Source organism: Podarcis liolepis, assembly GCF_965112155.1.
Source record: "Podarcis liolepis genome assembly, chromosome: 12".
Lineage (NCBI taxonomy): Eukaryota > Metazoa > Chordata > Lepidosauria > Squamata > Lacertidae > Podarcis > Podarcis liolepis.
In genome coordinates this window covers 32,065,084-32,087,170 of record NC_139563.1, presented here as the reverse complement: position 1 = coordinate 32,087,170, position 22,087 = coordinate 32,065,084, and the positions used below count along the sequence as shown (strand labels likewise).

Below are 22,087 nucleotides of genomic sequence, written 5' to 3'. Positions count from 1 at the left end.
CCCGCCGCCCCTATTCAAACAGATAATTGCCTGGGGAGCTGAACAGGGTCCTGAAGAGTGCTGTCTTTCCTTAATAGCAGAGAAGTGGGAGTTACAGATGTTGTAGGGCTTAAACCCTGTTAAAAATTTAAACTTTATTAAAAATTTACACCCGTCAGCCAAGAGCGCTAGGGTTAATAACCTAACAGGATTGCAGCCATGAACAATGGCTTGGATCCTGAGAACCATCAGAAGCGGCGAGATGATTTCTCCCTTCAGAACCCCACATCCCATCCGATTGTGTTCAGAAAGTCTCCTTGGTGCTATGTAGATGCTTTATAGGGAGCATAGGGTGCTACAAGGGGGAGAGGTAGGAGGGAATGAGAAATGAGGGAGTGTGGGAGGTGTGGGCCCTTGTCTGTGACTCCAGCCCTAACCAATTGTTCCTGATGACCCACAAGAAATTTTTGACTAGTCTACATAGGCACCCCTCTAAATCAAGGGGACAGGCAGCTCAGGAATAGGGGACCTGGGTTCTTACACATGTTGTTGGCAATCATTCTGAATTAAATATTATATATATATGTGCACCAGACTTTAATATCTTTAGAGCAAATCATCGTAAAACTTTTTGGAATGTACAAACACTTTTAAAAACCTTTAATTGAGGTCACAGCTGAATATAAGTCCCCTGAAACACAGAAAGGAGAAATAATGATAATAATTTCTTTATATGCCACCCATCTGGCTGGGTTTCCCAGTTGTATTTACAGCCAAACCAGACAATGAGAATTGTAAGCCTGTCCTAGACCGATAGCACTATCAAGCTCGAAAAATTAAATACATTTTGGTGGAATATATTACTCGATGTGAGTTATGAAGGGATCTTCAAGTGCATTGTTTGGATATTTTTTTAAAAAAACTATAACTCATGGATGCTTAGAAATTACAGTCTATTTGTTAACAATGATCTGGATGGCCATATGTCAAGTTTAGGGTGGGGGGAGCCCGGTCTCCCTACGGTAGGTAATTGGTCAACAAGAATATGAGAAATAGCATGTGATTAAATTAACAAAGGCAATAAGGGTTAGAGGAAGAAAGCAGCAGGATAACAGCTTTTTCAAGAGATGTAGTTCAGTGGAAATACATTACTGAGGGAAGTATAGATATGGTAAGTATTAAACTAAGTGTTAGTTTGATAGGGTGGAATGATAGCATAACCTAACATAGTTATAAGGTAACAACATGAGTATTATGAATAAAGTATTTAGGATCGTTTTGAATAGTTATTAAAATTGGGAATAAATGATGTTAAAGTTGCACTAAGGAGCTGATTTAATATTATCCAGTTATTACATTATACACTCTTATTACATTAAACACCATTACATGGTGATGTGTTGAATGAAGTATGGATTTTTTAAAATAAAAAAGTATTTATTAATATCATTATTATAAATTAAATGTCTATACCGCCCTTCATCTGAAGATTACAGGGAGCTTTATAATATACAAACACAAAAATACATAGTAACAAAAACAAAAAGCAACCCCACCAGAAACATTTTAAAGTCTCACGTAGTGTAACCTTGTGTGAGCATCAAAATAAAAACAAATTTCACATATATTTTAACAAAATGTTTTAGCAATGAGTTAGTGTCACCCACCCACCCACACACTGTAGATATAAGGAAAATCAGAATTAAAAACTCAAGATTAATGGGTTTCTGTGGCAATTCTCTTAGATTACACCTACTCGGGGTACTCATCCGCTTCTAGTTTTCGTCAACCCTAAGAGTGGTGGAAAACAAGGAGAAAGGTATGCATTTATTGCTCATGATTCTTTCCAATGTTTTTCTGTGAGGAAGTCAATTATTTGTGTTAATACTTGAGAGGGAAAATGTGTGTCTTACATTTCATCCTCCCCTTCTGATTACGTGACCCAGTGTACATTACTAGCAATACAAATGAACTAGGACAATACCAAATATTTAGATTTTTTGTGATTATTTTGCTAAAGACAAGTCTTCATTCACAGTCCTACTAAAGTCTTCCTCCCTGCCCTACTAAAGATGAGGGTAAACAAGAAGGTGGGATGGTGACCAAGGAAATAATCTGTTACCGTTTCAAAGCCAAATAGTTTCCTAAGTAAAATGATACGATTCAGTATTTTAGGTTTTACTGCAGTCAAGCAGTATATCAACCTTAAAAAGTAACAAAGAGAAATGAAAGGAACCTATTAAGGCTAAATGTTGCTGGTGGAAGTTCTGGAAATCATAAACTTGGATTGCATACATACATTTAAAGCACGTGCCTCCCCGCAAACCTGCTAGGAACTGTTGTTTGCCCCTCACAGAGCTACAGTTCCCAGCACCCTTAACAAACTACAGTTCCCATGATTCTTTGGGGTGTGGAAATTTGCTTTAAATGCCTGGTGTGCACACAGCCTTGGTTTCCTTAGAACCAGGAAGCATAAGCTTAGAAAGCCTCAAGGGTATATAAAAAAAGTCTAAGTGGAACCACAAAGAAGCATCTCTCACATCCTGAAAACGAGGGGTGGGTATCTTATTTGCATTTAATTCTGAATCCTGGATGTGGTTCCTTGGAGGAATTTTGGCCTTGCCAAGCAAGATCTGTACAAGGGTGCATGAGTTAAAGCACTTTTTGGCACTTTAGTGATCCAGACATTTTTCAAAAAGTGCTGTAGACAACCATGTGCTAAAAATAAAAATAATGCCTATATAATTATCATATGGGGATGCAGGTGGCACTGTGGGTTAAATCACAGAGCCTAGGACTTGCTGATCAGAAGGTCGGCGGTTTTATCCCCGCGATGGGGTGAGCTCCCGTTGCTCGGTCCCTGCTTCTGCCAACCTAGCAGTTTGAAAGCACGTCAAAGTGCAAGTAGATAAATAGGTACCACTCCAGTGGGAAGGTAAACGGCATTTCCGTGCGCTTCTCTGGTTCGCCAAAAGCAGCTTAGTCATGCCGGCCACATGACCCAGAAGCTGTACGCTGGCTCCCTCGGCCAATAAAGCGAGATGAGCGCCGCAACCCCAGAGTCGGTCACGACTGGACCTAATGGTTAGGGGTCCCTTTACCTTTTACCTATACTTATCATATAAGGAAAATGTCACAATATGTGGAGAAGGGAAGCTGCTTTTCAAAAACAAAACATATATCTCTAGTTTAAGGAAAATACATGGAATGGGATGGGGGTCTTTATGACTAACAGATTTAAACTGCAATGAAAGGTCATGATTTTACCAGCTCTCTCCAATTCCAGTGTTTTGTGGAAGGAGGTAGCCTTGTAGGAGTTAAATTTATGTCTCCAAACTCTAAGGTCGATGCCAGCTTGGGGGGCGGGGGCAGAGAGAGAGAGAGTGAGAGTTCTGTTGTGGCTGAAGGGTCAAGGTTGTAATGCCACAAAAATGGAAGGTTGCATAAGAATCAAGATGGACCTTTCACTCTAGTTGTCTCGCAGGCTCTTCCAAATAAATGTTTCTCTTTTTGGAAGACTTTATTAAATAGATTAGCATAGCATATTAACTCTTTTCTTACTCCAAAAGAAGACAGGGAAAGCACTGATAATTTGCGGGAAAGTTCAGTCCTGTTAAAACCCCAAGCATATCCACCTGTCAGAAGTCTAGTTTAGTCATCGTCATTGCAGTATTTCATCCATCCATGAGTCAAACCCAGTCACCCTGCAGTGGCTTCCCCCTTCCTTTGGATCACGTCCAGGCTAGGAATAGTGCATGAGTTTGGTTTCCCAAGGATTTGACTGGCATTAATAAACATTTGATAAATGATCAGGCTGTTCAGATGTGACCAACTTACAAGAGGGTGCAACTTAAATAAGAGATGCGGCTACGTAACTTTTTTCTGTTTTCATGCGTTGTAAGATTCTTATATGCAATCATAATGGTTAAACCAACACACACTAGTTGATTCAGCTCAGGTGGGCAAGATTTTGTTCAATCCAAATATCTTGGTTTAATTTAGGATTACCAATTGACTAGCTAATAGGGCTTGCTAAATAGTTCTCCTTTTTTTCCCACAAATACAGAATTTACAGAAAATTTCAGTATCTTTTGAATCCTCGTCAAGTTTACAGCCTTGCTGGAAATGGGCCAATGCCAGGGTAAGTGTAATCCTAAATGTCATCAAGCATGAGCTTTTTTTGGGGGGGGGGAGAAATGCAGCGTATTATTTTCAGTGAATTGGCAACATCAATTTAACTGCAGAAGCAATGCATGGAGAGATATGACACACACCCATAACTTGTGTGAAAGTTGCAATTTGTCCTTAAATTTCACTAACTCATAGTTCCTTTCCCTGTCTAATTCTTTTACTTTATCAGCATGCAGATCATCTTTTTCCTGTACCCTGAATTCCCCCCATGTCAGTCGATTGGCTCTTTTTGAAATCCATGCCTTCTACCCCTCTATTCTTCTTGCTTCTCTATTCCTTCTCCTTCCTGTCTCTCATTGTTTCTTAGCATCTTACTTCCTGGGCAAATGTATCTTTTATTGACTGAGTTTCCCTGATTCCCATTGATGGAAGGTGAGTGGTCCTGGCAGGGTTAGAATAACTCTAACAGGGTTTGGCAAATATGTAAAGGAGATAAAACACGTAACTTTAGAAATTTTCTGATACTTACCAATGAAGTGAAGGGAAGTCTGAGGCTCGGCGGAGCCTAAAATAACTGTGTACTATATATATGATTCTTGTAACAGCTATGTTATATGCAACTTATGTAATCTAGACTGTATATATGTATAATCAATGGAAAATTAATAAAAAATTATAAGAAGGGGGGGAAGGAAAGTGAGTGGTCCTATAGCTGGGGAGGTGACTGAGTTGTATTCCAATTGAAGAAACCTGTCTCCTGGATTCTCTAGTGAGGGCTTCTTTGAGCATGAGCACCTCTTCTCAGGCTCATCTGCATCTTTCCTAGGAAACAGATATCTTGCCACTGTGGTTCTTCCCCTGAAGGTTAGTTGTCTGGACTACTGTAGTGTGTTGCAGGCAGAGCTGCCCTTGAAAGCAGTTCAGAACTTTAAGCAGCCCAACACCTAGTTTGACTAGCAGGTGTTATCTCCCAGAAGCATGTAAGTCCCAACATGACAAAATACTGCATTACTGGTTTCTAATTTACTTCAAGGCTAAATTGAAGATGTTGGTTCTTGCTCTTTAAAACACACACACACACACACACACACACACCCCATACAGCATGTCTGAAGCTCTTACTATAAAATGACAGCCCCACAGAAGCCAAAGAAATTCCTCAGGATTACTGAGATGCATTATGTGAAATAAGTTTCTGTTGTGGAGTGGCAACCACATGAAATACCAGCCTGTTCTGTCATCCAGGCGACTTCAATATAGTCCCCACTGCACTCTGTGGGCCTTACGTCTGAGTAGATGTGTGCAGGATTGCACTGTGAATATATTTTTAAAAGGTCTGCAAGGATAAGGTGTAGCGTACAGCCACAAGAGGGCAGTGTTCAGCGAAGACTAAAATTTGAAGTACTTTCCCATTCTCGGTTTCTGCATTTAAGAAACTGCGTTTAAAGTCCAACTTGCCTTAGAAAAGTTAGGGAAGTGACTTCAAGAAATTTCTGATTAATTATCTAGCCAATATTTCATGGGGGTTTTGAAAAAATCTTACAAAAATTAATATAATTGTCAGTTTCCAATAAATATCCATATCTGCAATTCTGTTGTTCTTCTAGCTGTACACAAATCTCTTTTTGCAGAATGCTTTGCAAATATGCTCAGTTCAGTGGGAAGCATCTTGCAAATAACAAGTCAAAGGGTGGGTGCCACTCTCACACACTACTGTGCCTTTGCCCTACGACTGCTAGCTGCTTTCCCCCCTCCCAATTAAAGCGCTATCCATTTGTAGCCCCACCCATTTTAAAGGCAGCTGCCCTGAGTCTATGTTGTGACAGTTCGGTGTTTTGACAGCTCCAAACAATGTCTGTCGTGGGACCACCCTTGGAGACCTCTCAGAGACTCCAGCTGCTTCAATACACACAAGCATAGGCTGCAGCAATCTTTTCTTGTGCTGGCTTCCTGTGAATTTCCAAAGGAAAGTCAAGGTGCGAATTCTAACCTTTAAAGTGTGTGTCATTCCAGATGACCAAGCAAATCTGTGGCTGGAAACACTTCCACTTAATGAGTTGATTGTCAGTATTTGACCAGCATGTCCCACAAATTATTATCAGTGATCCAGAGTGTAACTTGCATGGCACAGAGGAGGAGCTACACTGTGGTATAGTGAGAGCTATAGCAAGCGGGCACTGTGGTCTAAACCACCAGGCCTCTTGGGCTTGCTGATGTAAGGTCGGTGGTTCAAATCTGCATGACGGGGTGAGCTCTCATTGCTCTGTCCCAGCTCTTGCCAACCTAGCAGTTTGAAAGCACGCCAGTGCAAGTAGATAAATAGGTACTGCTGCAACAGGAAGGTAAACAGCATTTCCGTGCGCTCTGGTTTCCGGCACGGTGTCCTGTTGCTCCAGAAACGGTTTAGTCATGCTGGCCACATGACCTGGAAAGCTGTCTGCCGGCTCTCTTGGCTTGAAAAGTGAAGTGAGCCCACACCCCATAGTCGCCTTTGACTGGACTTAACTGACCAGGTGTCCTTTACCTTTACCCTTTTTACCTATAGTGAGAACTAGTGTAGTATAATGATTAGAATGTTGAGCAAGGACCAAGAGAGCAGAGTTCAAATCCCCACTGTGCTATGAAGCTCACTGGATGGGCTTAGGGCCAGTCACTCCTCTCAGCCTGACCTACATCACAGGGTTCTTCTGGGGAACAATTGAAGCCACCTTGAGCTCCTTGGACAAAAAGGTGGCATCTAAAGGCAGCAAATAAATAAATAAGTGTGCTGCCGGTGGAGGCTGAGTACTCTTGAGGTCTGTCTTCTTTATCTTACTACTGAGCAGGTCATGTGTATTAAACTCTCTTTTGAGGGGCTTATTAATGCTTTGCCTAGCACAGAAAGGCTAGTAGGTCTCTGCTTTCCTGGGTCATTCAGGGAAAATAAAGGGCAATGCATTCAGTAATTTCCAGTCCTCCAGTAAAAAAAGCTGTGCTTTAGTAGTAACTTAACATTTCAGTAAACACACTTTGTAAGTTTGAGAGGCCAAAATGAACCCTTCAGTTAATATTAAGAGTTGATATTTGAAAATTAGTAATGAGAAAAGTAGTGTAAATTGGAGAAACGATGCAAGCTCAACAGCCGAGCCTAAATATGAAAAGTACCATATATTTATAAAGAGCCACAGTTAACAAGGTGACGTGAAAATTGCCATTCTGATACACTGCACAATTTGTAATGAGCACTTGTTTTTACCCTGAAACGAGTTTCACTGTTCAGTGGTTATGTCTCTCTATAGGAGCCATCCAGCTCTGTCAACAACTGTTACTGTAGATTTAATTATGCTGAAGCATTTGAAATTCAGTCATTATTTGCCTTCTAAGTGAACAACAATTGTGCAACTGGCAGAGAGGCCACCATTTTTCCTAGAAAGATTCCATAGTCCACTCCGTTCTATGCTTGAAATGTCTAAATCATGCTATCTTAAACTCTGGCAATTGGATCCCTCATTGTTGTATCTCTGTTAACTTATTAAGAATGCTATATTTGTGCAAATTAAGTTTTATCATTCAAAGCTTCTTTCTGTCCACTCGGAATGATACACAAGATTGCAACATTAGTTATTTGGGTCTTCTCTTTTCCTTTGCGAATCGGCTGACCTTTTCATTCTGTGTATTGCCTTGGATGAAGAATGGTTTACTCTTAACACCATTTCTGCCAAAGGCATATGTCAGAGTGGTACATAAATCAGATTGCAAAGCACAGGTTCAACACGGGCATCAGAGGTTAGCACATGTGGCTAAGCACAAGCCAAGATGTTCCAACATGCAACATGCCCTCTGTTGCACAGCTGTCTGTGTGGTAAGCAGCCCAGGTTCCAGTGCAAGCAAGGACTCCATTGAGCAGATTGGCTTCACAAGGCTTCTTTGCTCTGGTGCTGTTGCCGCTAGAGACAGAGCCAGAGCTGGCTCAGCATCAGACTGGCTCCCAGTTGCCCTTCCAGAATGGAGGGACTCCTCACTCACAGGAGGTGGTGTCACTGCAGTCATTTTTCGGCTCTGGGCATCTAGTGTCTCTTGGGTAGAACGTTCTTCTCAGAGCCTCCTTGGCTCCTCCCTAGGATCTGAACCTCAATCTTCCAGCTCGCAGCCTCTACCCTAAGAATTAGACATCTCCTGGGACCCACATCCCTCCTCCCACAGACTGCTAGGCCCACTGGGGTCATCCAGCTCCCCAGTCTGCTCCTGTTTCTCTTCCATCAACTGATCATCCTCTCCACGACCGGACAGGTATAATAGAGCTGGGCTACAAACTGGAAAATCGTCTCTCCTCTCCTGAGCAATGGCATTTTGAGTGTTTCGTTGCCATCGCTGCTATTGACAAAAGACACTCAAATCATGATTTCCTACCACAGGGTACGTCCATCAGGTCTTTTCTCTTGTTTGCTGCCATTTTCTGCTTTCTGCTATCAACTTCCCCTTTTAGAAAATATTGGAGGAGAAGAGGGTGCATAGATACTGGAGAGCAGGGTTGGGGTACAAGGAGAATCATGGCAGGTGGCCTGCTTGAGGTGGGTCATCTCAATTCTGCATTCTGCCATTCAAGCCAGCATGCTCATATTTGTAGGCATCAATAAATGGCCACCAATAAAATCTGGGTATCTTGGTACAGCGATGAATCTAGAAGGATGTTTAAGGGTGCTGCGAACTAGGAATCACTGGTGCTTCCATTTGTGGCTGGCCACCACCAGTTCAGTTTATCTGAGTTGGAATATATATGTGTCAAATCTGCATAGATAATAGATAAACACCAGAAGGACAGGAAATGAGTCAGATTAAAATGGTGTGGAGACATTATCTGCCTGTGGATCGCAGCTATATATTCAAACCTATATACATGGACCACAGACTTGTGTAAGGGTAAATGACACAAACCTACTCCTGAAACTAAGGGTGCCTGGCCCTGTAGACTATCTGGATGTAATCCACTCTCAGCGGTTTACATGGAAAACAGGGTCTAAGTCTAGATAAATAGTATTGTGCATTGTCTTTGTGTGCATTGAATTGGAGGATGGTTGGAAGCTTATAGGTGATGTCTTGGGGAAATGACAAGCAACCAACCATTTCCTTATGATAAACAAGTATAACTGCTACTTTTAAATTAAATATCTCTTTTCTTTATTGCTTGTAAAATGTTCTCCTTATTCAGGGGTTGGCAACCTAAGGCCCATGGGCCACAAGCGGCCCATGGGGGTCGTTTAACCAGCCCATGGACCCCCACTGTAGCACCCTGCTTGTGGTTAACGCTTAGCTGGAATGAAATATTCAACGCAGCAATAGAGAAATTAAAATAATAATTTATTTGTCAGACAAATAAATGAGAGACACAGTGGTATATGGTTACCAAAGCTCTGCCCACTCCAGCCCTGATGGCCAGCACTTATATTCCCTCAGCCCAGCCCCCTTGCTCCTCCTTTGGCTGCCTCTGTCCAATCAGCCTGGTTGAAATTCCTATTGGCTGTTTGCTAGAACCAATCATAAAAGATACACCCATTTCCTATTACCTTTTATGGGAGACAAAGAGCTATATTTCCTTCTATCCATAAATGGCAGACAAGTAGCCATATATCTTACATTTGCCTCGACCAGGCACCTTAATTATCAGATCATCTTTGCCCTATTGCCCTATTGCCCTATTCACTCCAAAACAGATGGCTAATGGTTTTATTTTTTATCTTAAACAGAGATCTTGGGTTCACCTTCTCACACACCATCAATGTAATAAGAATCTAACATAAGAATCTAACATTTCTTACTTTCTAAATCCTTTGCATAATTACATTTAAGCCAATATATTTCATGCACAACATAGATTTTTAGAAGGAAAGGCCTTTTCAAAGTAAAAAGGAACTTTAATAAAAACAATTTCCAAAAGCAACCCCTTAGATCTACACCCCCCTTTCAAGCCAGCTGCTGTTTCTATTAGCTCTTGCCCTTTAACCTTAGGAAGATGTGGCTCAAGTCTAATGGGAGGCACATGGTATTACAATAAATTTTACTATTTACCAACTCTTAATTAGTGTTTTTGCAGCTTGATTGTATTCTGTAATTTGTATGGTCAATATGACCTTTTGCTCCCAGCCTGTAATTTCCTTTTACAACTTTAAGAAACATGTCTCCTGTTATAAATCGGGGGGGGGGCAGTTCAAGGAGATAAAGATCTGCCAAAGTACTTAGCCAGCTGCTTTGTGCATGGCATGAGACATACAAACATTTGCAAATATATTTTTTAAGCTCATTTTAAAATGCAGGTCTTGATCTGATGCCTCACCACCACCTGCTCAGGGACCCCTGTCGCCTACTCAGTTGGCTCCCGTGTGCTGCACTAAACCGGCGTAGAGCAGAGCAGGCTCCTTCAGCCAATGGGAAGCTGCGCACACCTCCTCTGCCCGGAAGGAGTGCCGGAAACAGCACACACACACACACACACACACACACACACTGGCGTCTGTAGGACCATGAACCGGTCCAAGCCACAAAAACTTTGCTGACCCCTGTCCTTATTGAACTAGGGATGAACTTCCCTTAAAAAAGAAAAATACATAAATAAGAATTTTATATATACATATATATATATATATATATATATATATATATATATATATACACATATACATACATATATACATACACACACACACACACATATATATATATATATATATATATATATATATATATATATATATAATTTGCTTTCGTAGATTTTCACGGGTAAAGGAATGCAGGTTTTGGTGTCTTCGGGTGTCTTCCCGTGTAAGAGTTGGGGTGTCTAGGCGACGTTTCGACGAGGTCTCACTCGTCATCTTCAGGCTGGTGCTTTCGGCTTCTTGTTACTGGAACAAAGCAGGATCTCAGTGTTTGAGTTCCTATAAATACTGTTGAGGGGGTGTGGTGTATAGCCTCCAACGTTCTGGGCAGAGAGGAAGTTCCCAGGTTAGTGTGCCTTTTCTTCTTTTGTTCCTTAATTACTTGAGGGATATCTTGAGTGATTTCTTGAGTGATATTCTGAGTACCACTTAGGTGGGTCATTAGGTGTGGATTAGTTGCTAAAGCTTTCGTGTCTTGACCTCTTGAGTTTGTGAAGAGTTTTTCTGAGAAGATGGCTGTACTGCACTTAGTTGTGCTCTGGCTTGGCTTCGTGTATAGGGGCGAGCTGTGGTTTTGTGCCCTGTGCCAGCCAGATCTGTGTAGGGATTGCAGGGGGGTGCAGCATCCGGAGGTGCCACTATGGTTTGTCTACTGGATGGTGTCTGTAATTTATCTGTGGAGAGGGTCTGGGTTTGGGTCTGGTGTGGTTGATTGGTGATGGCGTTCTGTGTGCCTCTGGTTCTGGTGTCGGTTTTTGTGGGGAGGGCTAATTTCCAGATGTCTGGCAGGCGGGACGTGTCGTCACGCTTGTTCATGTTGTGAGGGTGTTTCTCTATCTCGATGGCTTCCATGATTATTCTCTTGTGGTGATGTTCCATGTTAAAGAGCAATTTGGAATCTGCAAAATTAATTTCGTGTCCTGTTTCTTTCATGTGTTGGAAAAGAGAGGAAGTTTTTTCTTCTTTTTAGCCCTCCCCACAAAAACCGACACCAGAACCAGAGGCACACAGAACGCCATCACCAATCAACCACACCAGACCCAAACCCAGACCCTCTCCACAGATAAATTACAGACACCATCCAGTAGCCAAACCATAGTGGCACCTCCGGATGCTGCACCCCCCTGCAATCCCTACACAGATCTGGCTGGCACAGGGCACAAAACCACAGCTCGCCCCTATACACGAAGCCAAGCCAGAGCACAACTAAGTGCAGTACAGCCATCTTCTCAGAAAAACTCTTCACAAACTCAAGAGGTCAAGACACGAAAGCTTTAGCAACTAATCCACACCTAATGACCCACCTAAGTGGTACTCAGAATATCACTCAAGAAATCACTCAAGATATCCCTCAAGTAATTAAGGAACAAAAGAAGAAAAGGCACACTAACCTGGGAACTTCCTCTCTGCCCAGAACGTTGGAGGCTATACACCACACCCCCTCAACAGTATTTATAGGAACTCAAACACTGAGATCCTGCTTTGTTCCAGTAACAAGAAGCCGAAAGCACCAGCCTGAAGATGACGAGTGAGACCTCATCGAAACGTCGCCTAGACACCCCAACTCTTACACGGGAAGACACCCGAAGACACCAAAACCTGCATATATATATATATATATATATATATATATATATATATATATATATATATATAATGACTCCTAATACCATTTTTGGAATTCAAGTATTAATTAGGGCCCATATTATCAAAATTGCTCACAGTCAACCTCAGTCTACTATTTCAACATGTGTATCTGTTCTTCAGCCTGCGACATGTATTTCTTCATAAATTTGTAAGCTATGGCCAGTATAAATACATTTGCCCTTGAAATGTATCTATTTCTAGTTTATGCCTGCAAAAATATTGCCAGTAAATTATGGCTGAGCAGGTGCTGGCCTATATCATGTTCGTAGCTAGTTTCTCTCTTCAGAATGAGTAGTGATGTTACCTCTCATTATTCCTCCTGTCATTGATACTGATTTCTTTCCATGTTCTCTTGTGTTTTGTCATTAACAGATAATAAATGGTGCAGAACTGGAAACTTATGTGACTTATCAACTGTGTTTCACTTAGAACGTGTACAGCCCAAGTAATTTCACACAAAAAAACCAGTGGTTTATTTAACAGAAGTAATTTATTTTTCTTTCACTGTATCTGTCATCTCTATTTTATGAGCATACTAGACACTCATGAAATTTATTGATGGAAACACACAATACACCAGTAGTTTAGATATATATACATGTGTGTATCTTCTGTGATTACACATGTGCATTTTTTAATAGCAAGTGAATTACTGATCTACATATCAGCTTGGAACTTTATCAGCCAAGTAATCTGCTGTAATAATTCTTTTAATTGGTTTTTATTGAAGATTTTCTCATGTTACAAAGCAACCAAATGAACAAGGAATGAACAAGGAAACGTAGGGTATTGCGTCAGCATCATGTGATTAGGCCCTTTATTGTACATTTATTTATTTACATTGGCATTGCACTGGAGGGCCCAGTGCCTGGTTGGTTACAGTGTGGTTTGTTTTCATGCATTAGGTGGTGGTTGTTGGGTCAGATTAGCAATATTGATTCATATGCTGTTGGGGATAGGTCATTGTCTGCCTGTGCTGTGTATGTGATAAAGGGGAAACCACAATGGGCTGAAGACATCCTTTGTCCCCTTGCTAATTTAAGTTTTGTTCATTAACTTTTCTAAAAGGGCTGTTTCCCATACATTATAAGCAGTTTGAAAACATTGCTCATTTTGTTGACGTTCATGTAACTTCACTATATAGCCCATGAAGCCCCCTTTGTGCGTTACTAATGCGAAGACAAAATGGTGATGACTCAGAGGCAGGATAATGTTCCATTGCATGCACTGCCTGGTCCAGTCTACAGATCTCCAAGTACAGTCGTACTTTGGAAGTCGAATGTTCGACTTCCAAAACGTTCAAAAACCAAAGCGTGGCTTCTGATTGGCTGCAAGAAGCTCCTGTAGCCAATTGGAAGCTGCAGAAGTTCAACTTCCAAAAATAGTTCGCAAACCGGAACAGTCATTTCTGGGTTTGCGATGTTCAGGAGCCAAAACGTTTGGGAACTAAGCTGTTCAACTTCCAAGGTATGACTGTATTATCATATAGCTGTATGCTGAAAAGAAGCCTTCGGGTGAGTATCTGCTTGCATGTAGACTTCCATGTTTTCAGGGCATTGAGTCATGTTGGTGTTCTGATTACTTGGAAGCCTACACCCAGGCTGCTGTTGGTGCCAGGCTCAGGGCCAGGAGCTCCTCAATTGAGGACAACACCACAGCTAGGGCCTCACTCCTTAGTAATCGCATGGTGCCTGCTTCACAGCCTTTTACCATAGCATGTGAGTAACATGTGAAGGGGGCTCGTGTTCCATTGTTTTAATTTGGCTTTTGAAATAATGTGAAAACTCTTGCAAGTCAGCCATAGGTTGAAAAATGATGTTCTTTACAGCTACTTGGCATCTACATGCTAGTTAATCTTCGTACATTAAAATATAGTTCCCAGGAGATGAATATTTTACTGCTCGCTATAATAAACTGCATGTTATAATGAAACTAATTTTATTGGATCACTTTGCAGTAATTAGCATCTTATGACTGGTTCCCTTATAGCATAGCCCATTGTATCTGAGAATTATCTTCATCATGAAGCACGTGCTTGCAAGCTGAGCAGAGGAACTGCTGTGCAAGTATTCTGTCCACAGAGCATTGACAGAACAAGGTTGTGGGTCATAACTTCATACACGTCCTTTCTCTTTCAGGTTGAATTTTTTCCGAGATGTGTCTGACTTTCGAGTATTAGCATGTGGTGGAGATGGAACTGTGGGATGGATTTTGGACTGCATAGGTAACGTGCCATTTTTTGAGCAATTAACTCTATTTTTTGAACCTTTTATCAAAGGTCTGCGATTTGAGCTTTATGTACAGTTGACTCTTGGGATTCATCAGATGTAGGAAAACTTCCTCTGCTCCTTGCTAAAGTAATCAAAAGAGGGGAGGCTGCAGAAAGGAAGTTGGTTAGGAGTGTTTGGGGAATTTTTGAAACAGGCGGTTGAAGTTCTAACTTAAGCTCTCTAACCATTTTCACATATTGTTTATAGAGAATATCTCATTTTAGTGCTGATCCTCTTTCATTACACTGGACTTTTGGCAGTATTAGAGCATATGCCTCATTAAAATTGGCTCTCTTAATATGAAGAAGTATAGGAGTATTCTTTTTCTATGTCGTAGGAACACTGGAAGCTGGCTCATAATCAGTAAGACCATTAGGGTCAGTTATTTGTGTCTTCTTGTGGGAGCCATCAACACAGCTTACCCGACAGGTCTGAAAGCACCCATTTTAGCCAGAATCTTGAATGGCCCCCCCTCCACACACAGAGAGACTAATTTTATTGAGCTGTTCATTTCAAGGTTTCTGATGCTGCCACTGACCTTCTATATAAAGTTTTTGTAGAGAAGGTCCACTTATGGAATGTTCTAAGAAAGTAGATTCTTGAAGCAACTTAGAACTCCTATTCAGTCACTTTGACCTTTGGAAAAGACAGTAGGTTGTAGCCAACTTGAGTTCTACTTGGCACAGACCTATTGAAATGAATGAACCCAAGTTAGCCATGCCATTCACTTCCATGGGTCTACTCTGAGTAGGAATAGTATTAGCTGTGACCCCATGAAAGCACACCTGAACAGTGTGTGTATGGGTGTGTGTGTGTGCAATTTTCCTGTTCAGTGAGATTACAGGGTCCCACCAAGCACCTACGAAGTTTAGATATCTCTCTGTAATTACTCACTTTAGAAAGGAAGCGTTTTCTTTTTCCCCGTTTTGTATCTATTCATGTATTTACTTGATATATAATGTACCTTAGCTTCATATAAAGGTGGATAAGGAACATATATGGAACAGTTTAGAGGTGTGTTTTCTTTAACAATCAAATGGTATATAGATTTTATGAAATATGAAATAAACATATTGGGTTGATCTGTTCAATAATTATAAAGAATAACAATTATCAAAAGATGGCCACTTGAACAAAAAGTTGAAATATTATCTTCTTTGCTTCTTTTCCAATATAAGTCAGAAAGTGCCAGAGCTCTAGAGCTGTGTGATTCTCCCACTGAAATATGAAGCACTGGCAGCTAGTCAGTGGCTAATAGGCTATATGCCAAAAGTGTCTAAAATAATAAATAATGGAATAATGTATGAGAATGGCAGTTGCAGGAAAAATGATAACTCAATTAATTTGGAAGGCTGCTTTTTTCCTTCAGTAATACAGCCTAATGGTTGAGTCAAAACATTATCTGACCACAATATTTATGCAATTAAATACTTGTTTGATCTATACATTGGCTCATCTGCTTTTTACCATTTAACAGTATCTACTTCTTTCATCCACAGAAAAAGCGAATCTGATTAAGCACCCTCCAGTTGCTATTCTTCCCCTTGGAACTGGGAATGACTTAGCCAGGTGTCTGAGATGGGGAGGAGGTAAATAAAACATTATTTCACTTGCTAACATGTAGAATAAATTTTCTTTGTAAAGGTGTATTGCATGCAGTTCTTTAACCACTATTCCTGTTTCCAGGGTATGGAATGATTTTTCTCCAAAGCAATGCAATCAGGCAGTGGCTCATTGGTTCAAACATGACAGTTCTGGTTGCATTTAGCATTGTCGCCTTGATGTTTCCTTCTCAGTGCCTGCACATCACAGTCATGCCAGCCAATGAACATTGCTCCGCTCTGGTAGGAGGAGTAGGGAAAGCTAGGACTGAACAGATCTGTCAATTTTGGTTTCTCTCACTTTTCAGTCTCAAGTTCAGTCCTCCCTTTTTCCACATCAGTTTGATTTTTTGTTAACTAAAAAGCTCCGTATGAAAGTTCATGTGTATTTTTCTGTGAATTTAGCCGACTGTATGTTCCTTTTAGTTTGCTGTTTTGCCTAATATGCATGCTTTTAAATATCATCTTTCTCTAATGTGATGCAATTTTTTGGTACATCATTTTCAATGAGAGAATCATTTTGGGCACAACTTTGCTTTTGCGTGAGCGGTTTTTTTTGTGTGTGTTTTTTGTTGCATAGTTGCATTGAGATATTTGGAAAAGACATATTTCAAAAGATAACTTGTCTTTCACTTCATGTAGTGGCCCAGAAAGTGGCAGTCAGTTACCAAACCAAGCCAATTTCTCCATCCTTTTAACATAAAGCCAAGAAGTGCCTTGCATCTTCTTCTGCAGCCATCATTAGAAGTCCCCGAGAACTGGAACAAAAGTAACCTGACTTTGCCCCACTTTCTGAGCACAAGATCTCACTTGGTTTCACTGCTGCATGTCAGCACTTAGCACTTCTGCATGTAAGACAAACCCATAAAATCAGAATGGCAGAGGCATGAGTGATATTATTCTGTAGTGATGTCAGTGCAACCTGTGCTGATAACATATTAGGGAGAATGAACTTGTGGACCAAGGCTTTTGGTTCTGTCTCTGTATATTCATCCAATCTTTTGTACAGGCTTGTACGGAAGTTTGGATGAATATGCAGAGGTCAGGGATTGAGCTGGCGGCTCCAAACCTTCACAGGGCTAACAGAAAGTTAGCAATTTCTATGAGTTTGTAATCATGAAATTTCTAAATAGCAATTATTTTTACCTTTTAAAGCAGGATTGTACATAACATAAAAGCATCCCCCCCATAATCTAGAAACAAATGCTTGTTTCTTTGCTCCTGGCCTTCCCGAAAAAAATGATCCGAAGTTTAGTGCTATTTTTGTTCAGGGATGTTAAAAACCAAGTCTCAAATCATGCAATGCTAATATATTGGATGTTTGTTTGTTTTTTAGTTCTTTCCTTCTTTTCTCATCCTGCAGTAGATTTCAGACAATCAGTCTTCTGGTGCTATCTACCAGGATTCCTGGAGGCAAAGAATAAATAAAACCCACACATTTTTTTGTAGATCCAGCACTGTATAAAGGGGAGGACAGTAGAAACTTACACAAGATGCCATGAGAAAGATATTGCCAAGGAAACAGGAGGCCTTGTGATTATGTAAGTTATACCGCTTTAAGGTATCAAAGCAGTCTGTAAATGGCCTTAATTATGCTTGTCTACATTTCAGTCTCCAGAAGACTCTTCTAGATCCCTTACATTTGAAACTTGATGTCTAGTATTACAAAGGTAGTACCTGACACTCTTACATTGCTGAAGTTAAGCCTGTGAGAATATGATCAGTTCCTGCGTGGAAGATTCATGAAAGCTGTTCTGAGCTTCCTAAACAAAAGAGGAGGATAAAAATACAGTCATCAATAAATGAAAATTATTTCACACATATCTCTTTCTCTAACTATGTCCTCAGTGCCAGCTTCCAAAAAGTCTTAAGCTTTTTGTTTGTTCTCCTTCACTCTTCCACTGCGAGTTCATAGCTTTAACTAAATGGTATCTTTTACATTAGGACTGTTTCCTCTTCCTCTGGTTCCTTTGTCCAAGGCTTCAAAGTCCCTCATACTAGCTTTGTTTGGTTGTAGCTTTTTGACACACTTGGTTAGCTTTCATACTTTCACACCATGAACTTTGCGCTCACTGTGATCCTGCCTGCCTATGCACATATATTTTGGACTTTTCCCAGCTTCACTGGTACTGGTGTTGAGAATATTTGCTGCAATGCAAAAAAGCCCCCAATTTTGTGGTAACTCTTTTTGCTCACAAATATATCCAGTTTGAATGGGAAAAATATATTTCTCTCTTGGTTGTCTTCAGCTGGTCTTGAACACGTACCTCAGAGCCTGAATGATTCTTCTTGGTCTGCCTTGTTCCAAATCACTTTCTTCCACATCTTGCTGTTTTACTCGTGTAATGTTATAGATCGTGTTCTAGGAAATTATATGAATATCTCAAAGAAGAATTCTTTTCAGATAATAACAAATCTGCTGGTTAGCATGAAAGGCTTAATCACAAACTATTGTAGTTGTAGTATAATCAAATTATTTAGAAAATGTGTATTCTTATTATTTAAACATAATAATAACTGGAGTTTTCATCAGAGGTCCTAGCATTAGGACCTGGATCAGATTTTAGCTCTGCCTTTCATGTTGCTATCTTAAATACCTTTTCTTTAATGGTTTTCCTTTTGGAAATGTAGGCTATGTAAACTTTTGGTCCCAATCCAAGAAAAGCTGGTTGTGTTAAGCCATTCTGAAAGCATTGGTACATTAGTCAAAATAATCTTGTCTCACCGACCTTAAATATTACTAGATTTCTGTCGTAATTAGGATCATTGCCTGTCTATGCAGTTGATCCACATTTCCTTCCTTCCTTCCTTCCTTCCTTCCTTCCTTCCTTCCTTCCTTTGTTTCTTTCTTTCTGAAACTCACTACAACACCAGCAAAGAGCTCTTGTATATTGAGTTAACATTTAACTTGAAAGTCCCATAGCTGTAGCCCTCTGCGTTCCCCCCCCCCCAGGCAAACTAACTCAAAATTATGAAAGCTAACCTTTCTGGGACTTCAGTATGACTTCAAAAATATCCACCCAACCTCATCTAAAGCATCTCTTATCTTGACAGGCATTCTCTGCATGTAAAAAGAATATTTAATTTCTATAACAGCTATAAACATCCTTCTATGTGTGAGTGATGAAAGCTCACACGTGCCACTCGTGTTTCTTAATCTCTTATTTACAGAAGTCCATTGTAATCCAAACTATAAATATTTCACCTTCTTCCACAAAAGAATGGGCTTTTTGGGGAATGTAAGAAGAACCCTGCTTCATCAAGCCCATCTAGTGCAGCATCCTGGTCTCAGGGTGGCTAGCCTGTGGGAAGCCTGCGAGCAGGATCTGAATGCAACAGCCCTCTTTGCACACACCATTCCAAGCAACTGGTATTGAGAGGAATCCTGTCTTGAACAGTGCAGGGAGAACATAGCTGTCAGATGGCAATGGTGGTTGCTCGTGAGTAACCAGTCAGGACTCCAACCTGTCTTTTACAGGTTTTATTTTGGTGCAAAGACTATTTACAGCGCAGAACCACAAGTTCATGTCTGCCTCAATCGCTAGCAGAATCCGGAAGTGGTCGTTTCCGGGTCCTCCCCCCAACATATGAGCTTAGTCAGCCCCAGCCTTTTCCTTCCTTCTTTGCGTTTTACACCTCTGCGCAGGGTGGGCGACAGAAGAGGCGTGCTTCCCTCCTGGCAGGGTGCTGAGGCTCCCAGAAGCATCCACTAGTCCCTTCCCCTCTTCCCCACTAGAGGTGTGGCTTTCCCCACCACAGGAAGAGGAACTGCTTTGCAAGATTTTCGGAAGTTCCCTGTAACCCAACTGCCCCTCTGCTTCCCTTCCCTGTTCCGATGGCGGTCCCCTGACAATAGCCATTGTGGCTAGAAGCCTCTGAAAGCCTTAATCCTTCCTTATCCAGAGATGCATAGCTACTTCATGCAATGACTATGTTTTCAGGCTTTATGTGAAATCTGGTATGCGGACCAATCTGCTCCGCCAGACAGGTGGATATGCCAGCAAGAGGAGAAAACATTTATTAGTGTACTCCATAAACTGCTTAGCTGGTACACTCCTTCCTTATGGAGCTTCTTTCTGCTTCCTCTGATTGTCTGGAATGTTCTGCAGAATGGGAGAAAGTAGGGATGTGCCTAACAATGCAAGTCTGCACAATGGTAATTCATTTTGTCACCGTCTCTCTTCTTGGACCCTCCATCACTGAACTCTGTTACTTCTTTCTTTATGGACTGTCCACTCTTGACTCACACTTAACCACTGAGAAAGCCGTCTGTTTAAACTAGGAGGGGAAAAAATAAGCCCTCAAGTTCTCTTCTTTTTACTATTCTTTGCCTCCTTTTCCCTGGTAGCTGATGCCACAACACTGATTTTTTTCCCCTCCTGAAACTTTTCCATAGGATTGGAGAACAGAAGGGAGGCCAACAAATTTGTTTGCTGGTGAGTAATTTTCCCTTCTCGATGGTGCAAACTCCTAGCATGGATTATGAATTATTAAACAAATAACCTGTAACAATTTTACAGAATCAACTTCATTGCTACTGAATGCATTGCTTGGCAGTACTAATTTATTAGCTTTTATAGTGAGACGATAAGATCTCATTATCTTTTAAAAGGATTGAGCCCCCTCTCCTGTTTATCAAACAAGCATGTGTGTGGTGCGCATTTGTAGGGAAGATAATTGACACAGTATTTTTTATTTTGTTTGTTTATTAGATTTATATGCCACCCTTCATCATCTCAGGGTGGTTCACAGAATAAAACAGTACTGTTTTGTGCCCACATATAGTAAAAGAAAAAAGAAAAAGGCAACCTTTGAAACACTATAGACATATGATGGCTATCAAATAGTTGCAGCCATGCATTTTCTAACAATTCTCAGCTGATGAAGGACTTTAAAGTAGCGTGATTACTGAAACAATAAAATCTTTTTGGAAAGTTTTTCCTCAGGTTAGACTTCTCAGCTTTCTCTGATCTTATTAAATAAGATGTTTCTGTTTAACAGCGGTGTGCATTTGCTCCTTTTGAAAGCTAGCTACAGCTAATAAAGGCAATTTATTTAATATATTTATAGCCTGCCTTTATCCCAAGTTGGGGATTAAGGTAGCTTACTGTCAGGGAACTGCCATCAGAGGCACGGGAGAAGGAAAGGGTCTCAGATTCTGCAGGGGAAGGTCCAAGCGCTAGAGGAAGACTCAGCCGGGAAGAAGGGGAAGAGAATGAGTGTAACACCAGGGATCAGGGAGAGCAATGGGACAGGGAGGTGCAGGGGCTCCAAGACTCTTCGTTGGAAGTTAGCAAGGAGAGCGCAAGCACCCCGCTGCCCACGCCCACCCTGCGCAGGAGACTCCCGCGCAGTGAGAGGCGGAAACGATTGGGCGTCAAACAACTCTTATGTTGGCAACGCTTTAAGAAACGCCCGCAGACAGATACTACGAGTGACTAAGGGCAGCCACGCTAAGATGGGCTGCGCAGTCCGGAGGGTTTAACCAGGCAATCCGATGCTCAAACGGAGCAGGATTACGCACGAGTAACTCACAACCACTACACTTACATTTGAAAATACCAATTATAAAATACAAAACAGTAAAAACAAACTTTGCTAAAAACAACAACAATGAAAACACATTGCATTGTGTTTAAAACCAGCTGTTGAAATGCAATTTACCAAGACAGTAACCAGTGACCAGCTCTGCCAGCATGTTGGCTTCCAAAGGCCTGTCTTTGGAAGGACTTAGCAAGAAGGACTTAGGCTGCTAGAAGAAAGATAACAAATCTAACCTCTCTCCGGAAGGAATTCCACAATATGGGAGCAGCCACAGAGAAGAATAAAA

General features: G+C 41.0%; 1 protein-coding gene across 6 annotated transcripts in view; it reads left to right on the top strand.

The window, feature by feature from the left end:
* The window catches only part of DGKB (diacylglycerol kinase beta), a 255,173-nt gene that overhangs the window by 99,425 nt on the left and 133,661 nt on the right, over positions 1-22,087 (top strand). For all 6 annotated transcript variants that reach the window (XM_083468107.1, XM_083468109.1, XM_083468110.1 and 3 more), the window contains 4 exons: positions 1,725-1,798; positions 4,046-4,120; positions 14,525-14,610; positions 16,156-16,245. In XM_083468107.1, coding sequence (XP_083324233.1) covers positions 1,725-1,798; positions 4,046-4,120; positions 14,525-14,610; positions 16,156-16,245 — 325 coding nt within the window. The remainder of the gene's footprint in view (positions 1-1,724; positions 1,799-4,045; positions 4,121-14,524; positions 14,611-16,155; positions 16,246-22,087) is intronic.